The sequence below is a fragment of the Dermochelys coriacea genome, chromosome 1 (genome assembly GCF_009764565.3).
Source record: "Dermochelys coriacea isolate rDerCor1 chromosome 1, rDerCor1.pri.v4, whole genome shotgun sequence".
NCBI classification, from domain to species: Eukaryota; Metazoa; Chordata; order Testudines; family Dermochelyidae; genus Dermochelys; species Dermochelys coriacea.
In genome coordinates, this window is record NC_050068.2 from 130,839,837 (window position 1) to 130,852,309 (window position 12,473).

Genomic DNA, 12,473 nt, shown 5'->3' on the forward strand with positions numbered 1-12,473 from the left:
AGGCACCTTCTCTACCCACATCTGGGTACACCCTTCCTTGGATCCCAGGGCTTCTATTTTCCGCTGGTTTCCTCTTTTCCCTCTCTAAACCCAGAGTGTTACTACAGACCTTCTGTACTGCAGCGCCCTTCTTACACATGACTTTCTGATTTTACAGCAGCTCCGATTGCCCCTGCCCAGCTGGGCTTCATTATCACTTAAAGCTTATCAACCCTGACTCTTTTCCAGATGTAGCCTGTCACAGGGTTAACTGGTCCTTTTTACCCACTCAGGCCTTGTGTGGGTTAGGCACCCATCACATACCCCACCCCCATAAGGAAACAAACATACTGTGTGATCTCTAAACCATGTTTTCTACTCTTGTAAAAGGGCACAACTCTATTGACTTCAATGGGGTTTGACCATATATATTAGCCAACAACTTGACCCTATGTGTCTAAACAAAATTTCTCAGTGATTCAATTAGAATATTGGCTACTTGCAATGAACTATTTGTAATGGCCATCAACAAAACAAGAATCGTTTGTAGAAATTATCTGACAAATAATTTTGAATCAATAAATTTGAGAAAAATCAGACTTTTTCTAGACAACTTGCAAAGAGAAAAATAGAGTTTAATCCACCAAATATATGATCCATTACAAATTATTCCCTTAGGTGGAGTTGGAATATCTAAATATTGTTCCCAAAAGTTGATCTGCATTTGAGGTGGAGAAAACATAGGCTTTGAAGAACTGAGAAGAGAATAATTCAACAGGAATATACCATTGAGGCATCAGTTAATCAAAAACTTGGCTGCTGAAAAAGCTAGAATTGTCCATTTAATGGTCTCTGTTCATGAAGGAGTCATCATAGGTGAAAAATTCTTAAAGCATGTAATCAGAAATTGTTCAGAGCTGGAAGCATGTTGCACTCTCAATCAAATAGTTGCATCAAGTTTCAGTTTGCACCTCCAAATCTTTTATTATTTATTTTATTGTAGACTGTTAGCATGGCCAATATTCAAATCTTCAAACAAGGGAGGCCATTGCAAATAGTGCAAATAGGGGTAGTTCTACTAGGAGACACTGAACCACACTTCCATCTAGTCAACTGGCATTTTATGCTTTGAATGCACTTCAAAGCTCATGCCCTCACTGCACTTCATAGTGTATTTCTTTTACTGGTGTTGCATTGTTGGTGAGTGGATAAAGGCCAGAATTTTGGCTTAAGGCCTTCCTCAGGGAGGTTGGCATTTATCTAGGTAATGACAATACAATACCTGTAAAAAGAAGAAAAGAGAAGTAAAAATTTCTTTTCTTCATGAGGTAGTGCAATGCAATGAATATTCGTTGAAGATCAGCTGCAATTAAGCTTTTATCTTTACTGAGAAAGGAGCTTTCTGGGGTTTGAATGGATTCTAATTTGTTATCCTTAATGTAGTCTGTGTATAACAGCTGCAGAAAAACCTGATAAATGATGACAGCTCATTGCTTTCTCCTCTATGTAAGTATTTATTTCCCTTCCCCACCCACCATCACCATACTATCCAAGCACCTTTACTGAGAAGTATCACTGATATACCCTTAGTTGGAAACAATAGCATCATCTCTCCTATGTGAATGTGGAGCAGAACATGTATTAGGGCAGGGATCGGTAACCTTTGGCACACAGCTCATCAGGAAGATCCAGGCGAGCCGGGACGGTTTGTTTACCTGCAGCGTCCACAGGTTCGGCCAATAGCAGCTCCCACTGGCCACAGTTCACCGTTCTAAGCCAATGGGGACTGAGGGAAGTGGCGGCCAGCACATCCCTTGGCCCACGCTGCTTCCCGCAACCCCCATTGGCCTGGAACGGTAAACCACGGCCAGTAGGAGCTGAGATTGGCTGGACCTGCAGTTGCTGCAGGTAAACAAACCGCCCCGGCCCATCAGCGGATTTCCCTGATGGGCTACATGCCAAAGGTTGCTAATCCCTGATCTACAGTATTGCAGTTGAAGGAGAGACTCCTTCACTTTTAATGGCCTAACCCTGATATTGAAGCAAGCTAGATGTTTGCTTTAATTAAAATAATATAATTTTAACAATGGGAAAATGGGATCAAATTCAGAAGCCCGTCATTCATGGAGTTCCAATTGATTTCACTAGAAGTTTCATATATGAAAAGTTCGCAGGGTCAAGCCATTGGTTTATAATGAGTAACATTTTCATTTCTTCCCCCTCTATCCACTTGTAAAAAGCCAAGGTGAATGAATAGTGTCACTGTGTTCTCTTTTATTGAACAGAAACACTGTTGAATTTTGCTACTGAAGGATTGTAGCCGGAAAGTAACTGTTTCAGAACATAAAGCCCTCATGTGAAATCCCAATGTAGTGTGAGATTTTTGAGACCACTTCCAAAAGTAAAAAACCACAATACTGCAGAAGTTGGTGTTAATGGTTTCTACTTCGACACTATGAATAATGATTCCAAATGTGATGAAAGCCTTGTGAGGTGATGACTGTCAAGCTCTGAAATACTTAATTAAAATAGGATGCTCTCTCATGAACATTCTCCAGAACCTGATATGAGACACATGGACACAGAAAAGATATGCAGCTTGAAGCCGACTTATGGAAGAAGAGGATAAGACTATGAATTAATAGTAGCAAAAGCATAAACTCTTTCTGCAGGAGATAATAAAGCTACATTTCCACATAGAAGGATAGTTTATTACTTAAACAGTATGTACAAATTCTAAACATGAAAATACTGAGTAACAGAATATCATACTCTATTTACAATTACATTTGTTTTTTACAAAATGTTTTTACAAGAAGCATTTTTGCTCTAAATAACATGACAGACGCACACATACACAAAAATCAACCTTCTGTATTACATACATAAATAAATATTGACTTTAAATGACAGTTATAGGAACATAATTTCTACAGCCAATTTGGGCAACAGATAAGTAGTTCTGTCATCTCTGCATTACAATATAATTAAGTAAAAAGGAAAAATTATTTCACATATAGACCTCCGTTAATTACTTTGTAAATTGTACCTTACTAATATATTCAGTAGAGGTAAGACAGTCATTACACTTCATGCCTATAACTGAACAATGAGTTTGGGCATGCAAAACCATATATAACCACGATCCACATCTGCAGGTATTCATTTACATTTTTAAATAAAGTTTTTATTTATTTATTTAAACTACATGCAACAGCTTATTAGCATCAGATTCCAGGTTACAATGCACAAGTTTGCATAACAGTATTTATAGAAATTGATGTTCACAGGTACTGATAAAAATGTCAGAATATACTTGGCATACAGAGAAAGAAAAGGAATTAATAAATAAGTCACTATCACAGCTACCTTTACAGATACATAAGGCAAAAAAAAAAATTTCTAAGAGTGTTGTACAAGGGATTTAAAACAGTCTGGGCCTTATCCTATTTTCTTTAAGGCGCTGATTTAGGATAGCACTTAAGGGAGTGCTTAAATCCATTCCTATTCAAGACAGAAATTAAGCACGTTTAATTTAAACATGTCCTTATGTCCTATTAACATCAATGAGTTAAGCATGTGCTTAATTTCTGTCCTGAATGGCAATGCTTTCCTGAAGCAGGACCTCTATATCCAGAACTCTGATTGATTTCAGTGAGAGTCTTGGGTAAGAAAGGAATTCAGATTAGGCCCATGGAGTAGTTCAGCCTCAATCCTGCTTCCACTGAAGGCAATAGTAAAATTTCCATTTGCATTAATGGTGCAAGAACAGACCAGTGTTTCTTTGATTTTGTGCGTGATCTTGCAAGGAACTAGTGCCACCTGTGAGTTGCTGCATTATGCCCTCAGCTCCAGATGAATGCTATGAAAGTTGAGGGTGTTTAGTATCTTGCAGGTCAGACCTTTTATTTGTAAGAAGTTCTTGTCTCCTTCAGCCATATTCCCAGTGAACACCACCTGGCACCCTATTAGTATGGTACAACCTTTCTCCTTTTAAGCTTTAAGACAGAAATATTTTCTAGTTCTTGATCTGCTCTATAAAAAGTTCAAAAGTTAACTGCCATAAGAAAAAAAATTCTCATTCTTAAACACTATTCAATGTAAAAAATAGTTTCAAATGCATAAAAAAATGTTAGAGCAAAAATGGAATAATCCTATAATTTTCCATTAGCAAACAAAATATATGACATCCAGGATTTAACTGATAAATCAATCAGAATAGTATGCTAAGTAAGTTAGTAATATATGGGTGTAAAAGTGCAGCATACCTAGAAATATCCCACTATCCATATTTGATCTTTATTACTGAGAAACTGAGAAAAACTGAGAAAAAAAATCTTTAACTAAAAATCTCAAGTAGTGATTTCAAACTTCATTGCTGAATGCAATGTTAGCATGATTTAGGCTAGTCAAATAGGTGAACTGTAATATACCCTGTACAATTCAGTAAATGAGGATTTATGAATTAGACACTTAGACCCACATCCTCAAGGTATTGAGGTGCCTAACTCCAACTGGATCTAGGCATAAAAGTCTTCAAATATATGATGTTAAATTCAAATAATTATATGAAAATGGCTGGTATTTAAGAACAAAAAAGATATAATATAATGCCCCATTCGTTGATGGTTTGGTTGACTCTTATAATTTCAGGATCATTTATTCCCATGAAATTTCTATAGCTGAATGTTGAGTTGAGGAACTGGTTATTAAAGAGCAAGATTAAAGTCTTAATCTGTTTATAAACCATAATCTGTTCATTCCACTCCCATGCCCTTCACTTTTATCTCCAAGATATAAAGAGTCAAATCCTGCTGGCCTTACTCAGGCAAAATTCAATAGCAGTTCTTCAAAGACAGTTTTGCCTGAGTTAGGCTGATTGGTCCCATAATAAATAATTTATCTTTATATAAATATATAAAAACCTCCAGATTATTTTATAAATATTTTAATGAACTTTAGTCTCCTCCTGAAACATCCAATTAAGAAAAATTAACAAATCTAGCAAGGAGCTCAAACCATTTTGAGGAATATGACATTTCGCTCAATAATCAAGACCTATCATATAATAATCAAGAGCTGTTAATTAGCCAATTTCTATCTTCTTGAATCCAAGGTTTGTCATCGACGTTGGATTTCAAAAAGACAGAGACACAAATTCTGCACTCAGTTGCATCGATGTGAATTCAACATAACTTCATTAACATCTATCAGTTTATTCTAGATTTATTCCAGCATTACTGAGAAGAGAGTTTTTTTGTAGTTCCAAAGTATGAACAGCTCTTAATACCTTGTAAAGTAACTATCCAAGGCCCAAGACTTGTACCCTAAAGAGAGCTTTGTGAAGTTACTTGCTCCATGGGTGCATATATCAAAAAGGTACCAGGAAAAATAGAAAGAGAATGGCAGAATTAATGCAATAATCTGAATTGTCTTTTTTTTAAAAAAATATATTCAAATGCTGGAAAAACTGAATGAACAAACTAGTCAGAAATTGCAATGGGGCTCTTGACTCTTGGTATCATCAGCCTGGTCAAACATTTTCAATACAGATAAACTGTATTTGAATTTCTTCTGTGCTATGCTATATTGAGCATAACCATGCTCTTTCAGTTTCAAGCACAGATATGTTTATCTTTTTATTTGGTGTTCTTCAGAATATTTATTGTTGTTGTGACAAGGAGCATTTCCCCTTCTTGGGGTATCTCAGGAAGAAGTCAAGTACAGAAACTTTATCTTTAGTCAGATTTGGGATAGTTTTTGTGGTGCTTGTTGTTGGGGGATTCCATGAAGTTATTTGTGAATTTCAAGTTACAGAAAGTTTGAGATGTATTATCCTCATTTAAAGATGGGTAATGGAATTTGCACATGAGAATGCACAGACAGCAATTTTTTGGACAAGAGGTTGCGTCATCAGGATTATTTGTATGGCCACAGTGTGTAGAGAGAAATTTCCCATCATTCTGATTATAAATCCAAGCAGTTTCTCTTTACTATTAAAGACTGTCTCTCTGTGTGGCAAATTACTCTGTCTGTTTACATTGCACAATAAGGTCATCTGCATTCCCTTATAGTTAAAAAACAGGGTTACTTTCGTGCCTGAATTTGAAAAATGCATTCAAATAAATTACAAGCCAATGACTTCCAGACATCAATGTATTGTCACTTAAGTCTATGAGTGGAGTACCATGTAGCCAGCACATCCATTCTGCTGTTCAAAAGATCCTCGGGGAAAATAGATATGCACATCAAAAAGCCAAAGAAACCCCAAAGTAACATAACATGTGCCTTGGAATGTTCATGTCTAAAATGTGAACATTCACTATTTAGTTCTCTAACAGGGAAAATACAGGGTTCCCAGCAAAATATTAAAAAAAAATGGGGGAGATTTTCAAAGGCATGTGTCCAGCTACTACAGAACATCAATGGAAGTTAGGCACCAACTGCCATTTGTGCCTTTGAAAATCTCCCTTGTTAACACATTTTGTTAAGGAGAGAGCTTCATGGTACCATTTCCACACAAATTATAGATATATTACTAAAGAAATACATCAGCTAGTATGATCTACTTTTTTTTGTTGCTAAATTAATAGTAGTTTCCATTGCAGACTGAACTGCGTGTATCTATTATTGCTACTTATTTGGTTGTGCACTTATTTTAGGTAAATGGAGATCTCCTTTAATGGCAAACTGCATTTACTAAATAGGCTTAGCTGATGTAAATTGGCTCAGCTCCACTGAGTTCAAGTGACAGATGCTAATTTACCCCAGCTGAAGATCTGGCCTCTGGCTTTCAAAGCTATGTAGACATAAAAGAACAATGTCTCAGATATTGTTATAAAGATTAGCAAAACAAAACCCTCTGATATTCACTGCACCCTTTCAATCTACTTTAAACCTAGGAAATAAAATGTTATTACAACAAACATACATTTGATTTTTCTCAGATGTGTTGAATTGGATGCAATCTTCACTTAGCAGAATAGGGGTGGTACTGTCAGGATAGTTGCTGTACATTTCATCCTGGCATTGGGACAAATACTATTCTTCATGCTTAAACTATGTAGAAGTAGCTACAAATCATACAGGATGATAACTTCCACTGGAAAAAAATGATTTATTGTTCCTACAGATGTGCATTTTTCTGGTCTTCTTGTGGGAGCTCAGTTTTTCTCTCAGTGATTTGTTTAATCATGTGAAGCAGTCTAGTATTTTTCTGGGGGTGGCTTGTAGTGATGTGGATGGTGCTGTTTCAGATGAGGCCCTAAGTAAAGAAGAAAGGGAATTCACCTTTGTTGTATAGACGATAAAATAATTAGGCCCTCATCACCGTAGTATTTGAGAACCTCCCAATCTTTAAGTTTTTTATACCCACAACCCCTCTATAAGGCAGGGTCGTGCTGTTATCCCCCTTTTACAGGCAGAGAACTGAAATACCAGGTGACTTACACAGAATGTCTGCAGCAGAGCAAGACTAGAAGCGGAGTCTCTTACAGCCCAGTTTGCCACTGGACCATCCATCCTTTCAGTGGAGTAATTGCATACAAGGCCCTGAACCTGCAAAACACTCTGACTGTGCTAACACATGCTCACGCACAGTTCATATGACTTCGGTGGAATTCTGCAAGGGTGGAAGGATCCAAGTAGGTCAATTAGTTTGTTGGATCATGACTAATTTCTTAGATATTTCTTGGGTTCCCATAAAATTAAGCTGCATTATTCTAAATGCTTAGAAAATAGTATTTTGTTGTAAGCGGCTTCTTAAAATCTAACTGCATAAAAATGCAGGCAAAAATAAATGTGGGTAGCATTTATTGTCTAATGAATAACATCATTTGCCTTTTTTGTTTATATTGTGCAATCAATTTACAATATTAACTGAAATAATGTGCAATGGCTTGGGGTCACAGTCTTTGTGGGGGAGAAGAAAATAACCATAGTTCATATATTACTATGTAAACTTCAGTTGAAATCAGTGGCAAATACTCTACAACTCAGGGCTTTGACTGGAAACATAGATAAGAACTAATTATGCACCTCTTAAGTGTTGCTATGCTATGAAACTCTAAACATATTATTATGGTATCTATTCATGGGTTTGGGTAACTAATGGGACTCCATGACTCAGGGTATAGCTAATAGGATTCAGAATCTTTCACCTCTAGATATTACATTTTTTTTATTACATATGGGTAGAGCCACATTAGCCCCTCTGTGGATGGAGGAGATGAAAAAGCAGTGGAATTCTGTGAGGGGGGCATGGAATGGAGATTTCTACCTCTGAGTGACATCACTTACCCTTCTCCCTTGACGTCCCTCCATGGAGTTCCAGATCCACAGAATGGGGAGGAGAAGGTGGTCAAGGGAGCGCTGGTGGAATTATACACTATCTGCCCATCAGCCCTGTACAAACCTAGTGTGAAATACTCCCCCAAATTTGCATTGTCTGAAGAAGCAATAATTTTCCTCTCCGTTTTGTGGATGCCCCTTTAGTGGGGTTCTGGATACACTAGGTAGGAGAGTTCTTAACAGCAGGGCTTTGCTGTATGCCTGCATTGTAGTGGGACAGGTACACAAGCAGCAGAGCAAGAACAAGGTGACATAGGATCTGCAGGTGGACACTCTTGGAGGATCTCAGAGGAATCCACTCTTTCACACAGCAATGTAAATTCTTCCTTTGAGTCTCCCCATCTCCTGCTGTGGGAACAATGTCTTGGAAACTCCAAGGGGAATTTCAGGGCATTTCCAGCCTCCTTGTTGGATACGTCTGGTGCAGTGGGATGATCTGGACCTTAGAAATTACTTCCCATTCTTTTGTTTCAAAGTGACTTCAATGCTCACACAAGGTGATGCATTGATCATACTTAGGATTGAAGATGCACAGGATGAGCAGTGCAGTGCAAAATTCCCATGCTGCTCTAATAATGCTCCTCAACCCTGTCCTGTAGCTTCCATTGCTATGGTAGATAGTAAAAATTCCATTTCCTCTCAATTCTTGGTCTCTGTGATGAGACTGCTAATTGTCATGGGAATATTTTTTGTGGGGGAGGAAAAGGGGAGATCTGGACACATGAAAATATGTGCATATAGGTCATCAGAAAGCCAGGACACGGTACAGGCTTTGGAACACTTCTAATCTAGTCTGGATTTCAAGATAACCAAGAAGTCAGATACTCTGTATTCTAAACCTTTGATTGCTGTAGAACCCTTAATTCCTAAATTCAGCCAGTTATTTACTACTTGCATTTCTCTCTACAGCAACTCTGTATCCCAGATTTCTTATCCATAGATTTCTCACAAAGCAATGCACTGGCTGCGCCACACGTGTAGTTTCTTCGCGACAATACTTTGCAATGGCCTCGACATGACCCTGAGGTCCTGAGATAATATCACCAGATTGCTTAAACTACCTTTTTGCAGTTTCCCTCCTCCCCGCAAAGAAAGAAAGAAAGAAAGAAAGAAAGAAAGAAAGAAAGAAAGAAAGAAAGAAAGAAAGAAAGAAAGAAAGAAAGAAAGGAAGGAAGGAGCAACCTGGATTTAACAGGTTTTGGAGACTGATAATCTGAGCTACCATTTTAGCCTATAATACCAAATAGGCAGATTGTTTGTTTTTAACCTGAACCAATATTTGTGTAACTGAGCATTAGATATCATAACAGAGTATTTACCAATGTCCCTTGGTTAGCAGTTTGTGGCTCTGAATTGTTTTTAAGCCATTGTTTGTAGTAAACCTTGTGCAAATTTGCACTGTTACATTAGAGGGAAGAAAGTGATTATGAGAAACACTAGCATTATTTACGCGCTAAATATTCTAAAATTATTGGTTCACTTTCCTTTTATATGTATTTATATATGGGGGAAATACAACAAAAACAGTGCAGTAAATATACAGTGGATGCAATTAAGAAGTTCATTCTGGTTTCAGAGCCATTAAATGTTCCAGCAGGATTCTCCATTTTAATTATAGGGAATATCCCTGGAATCCATAATATCTTTAAAAACAGAACAGTTTAAGATAACTCACTGTATAAAAGGTTAGAGCAGTAGAACCCCAGGACTTTGTTTTAATTATGCGGTAGACAATGTTTTAAGTGCCTTTCTCTGTATATACACTAGTCCAAATACTTTTATGTCAGGTCACAACACTTACTGTGGGGTGAAGATGGAAGCAGATCAGGTGTTTGGAAAGATTTTATTGTAGCTGGCCCCTCCCCGCCTGTCGTCAGCACTTGCACTTCTAATCGGTAAAGCGTTGATGGCCTCAGATTGGGGACAGTCAGCACATAATGATCCTAAAAATATATGAATGGAATAAATTCTTATGTCTACCAGAAATAATAGACAATTGCTCCATTCAGAAATTATACATTAAGTAGATACTTTTTTTTCTCACATATATACTTTGTTTTTAAAACTGTGTTGCAGTTCCCACAGCTTGTTTTCTTAAGGTTTTATATTAAAGATTTTGTACATTTATTATTTAGTTCACTACTCTTTTGGTTTGGTTAGCATGTTCCTAAAGAGTTGGTATCAAAAAATACTTGGCAAACCAAGAATTTGAAACAAAGCCAGTTCTCAGTCCTGGTCTACACTTAGATCTTAGGTCAATCTAGCTACATTCATGCCAATGAGAGAGGTAGTTAAGCCAACCGTGACCCTATTGTAGACACAGCTAGGTCAATGGAAGAACCCTTTATCACTGTAGTAAGTGTCAGTGCCACCGTGGCACAGCTGCAGCCCTGAAGCTGTAATGTTTCTAGTGTAAACATATCCATTGAGTTCACCTATAGGATATTTCCCCCTCTTTCCCTTAAAATACAGCTTTCCCTATAGTTAAGATTTCACTTGTACATTTTGTGATTCCACTTCCAGATACTTCCAACTTCAATTTTCTAGTCAGTTTCCTGAAATTAAAGAGTCAGTGTCATGAATGGAGTTTATTTCTAGGTTTTATTTTTTTTCAGTTAACAAGTACATTCTACGTCTCATAAAATATTTTATAGAAGCCAATGTCTGTCTTTAGTTGCCATTGATTTGTAAACTGATGTCCTATTTGAGTCAAGGCCAAGAGCCTCAGCTGGTGAAAAGAAAAGGGGCAATAGCGCAAGTTAAATCTTCTCCCACTTTATATGAGGAGAGATCTAGTTCTATTTTGAATTGCCATTATTTAACTATTCCTGTAAGGGGGGGGCAGGGATCCCCTCAAGTCCCCGCCAGACCCTGCTTCAGGTCCTTGCAATGTCTTTCTCTCACCTCTTGAGAGATGCCCAAGGGGGTTCTTGGAGCAAACAAACTAAAGAAAAGTTCCCTCCCTTCCTTCTTCCCTTCTGGGAGAGGGGAGTCTCTGGGAAATTAAAGAGAAGGGAGGGTGACCTTGATCTCAGTCAGTCTTCCAGAGTCAACCCTTTCGGCTTAGTCTAAACAGGGTCCACCTCCAGCCCCTCCCTGGGGCATGCTGTTCTGAGGCTGGGTTGTACAGCTTCAGGAGCAATGAGGCTTGTTGATATCTCCCGCTCAGCTGGACAGCCTTTTTCCTTTTCCCCCAGCCTTTCCTGAGGCAGCTCCTCCCTCCCTTTCCCCCGCCCACCCCAGCAGAACAAGTCTCACAGCTGCATCTTGTTAGTGTTGAACAGGCCCTGAGAAACTTGTTCATCCCCTCTCTGTTAGTGTGACGGTGTGCCTTTATACCTTGGTACACATTTGCAGAAAAGGGAGAAGAGCTTTATTTTCCATGAAGCATATATCCAGATGGAGCAGAGAGAAGGTTAATACAAAGGAAAGAGAAATTATCTTGCATTCAGGGTAACCCCACTAAGTTTCCCATCCTGGATAGCAAAGAATTAACAAATCCTTACTATCCTGTGAACAGAGCAGCCTGATCATCAAAAGAAAAATATCTTCTGCTGCCTAGATGATCTTTGCCTTCATTAAGGCATATCTCAAATATGGTTGCTAATTTGACAATCACACACATTACAATGTTTGATGTGTCATCAAGATGATCAGATGTATCCCAAACAAGGGGAAAAAGTGAACCCATTTCCTGCTCAGACACACATGCAGAACCAGAGAACACAATGGTGCCTGGCAGCTAAATCATGACTAAAAATACAAAATTAGCCATGCACGCAAACATGCAATGCCCCCAGCAATGAAAAAAAAACTTACTGCTGGCAGTATCTGTGATTGGGAAATGATGCTGTTGGGTAAGCTGTTTTGTCTGCTCTCTGTAGTAACCTCTGCCCAGGTGACTTGAAACCCTGTCATGGGCTGATGAAGATTTGCCTTTGATATCTTCCATGAAAAATGACCAGTAATATTTACTTCCTGAACAATGAAAGAGGCAGATAGATTCTCGGGTTTGGCCAGCACTTTAGGGAGAACTGATGCTGCAAAAATTTGAGGCAAGAGGATGAGTTAAATTTTGAGGAACAGCTGAAATAGTGTTAATATAGCTTGAGATCCCAGGGTCACAGTCTGCTTCTTGATGTGTT

General features: G+C 38.1%; 1 protein-coding gene across 2 annotated transcripts in view; it reads right to left on the reverse strand.

Moving 5' to 3' along the window:
- Positions 1-2,829: 2,829 nt before the first annotated feature.
- The window catches only part of ANOS1 (anosmin 1), a 162,832-nt gene continuing 153,188 nt past the window's right edge, over positions 2,830-12,473 (reverse strand). The window contains exons 12-14 of one of the 2 annotated variants that reach the window (XM_038387738.2): positions 12,148-12,368; positions 10,130-10,271; positions 2,830-7,243 (exon numbers count right to left, since the gene is read on the reverse strand). In XM_038387738.2, coding sequence (XP_038243666.1) covers positions 7,185-7,243; positions 10,130-10,271; positions 12,148-12,368 — 422 coding nt within the window. In that variant the 3' untranslated portion in view covers positions 2,830-7,184. The remainder of the gene's footprint in view (positions 7,244-10,129; positions 10,272-12,147; positions 12,369-12,473) is intronic. The other variant, XM_043500148.1, reaches the window with a different exon arrangement.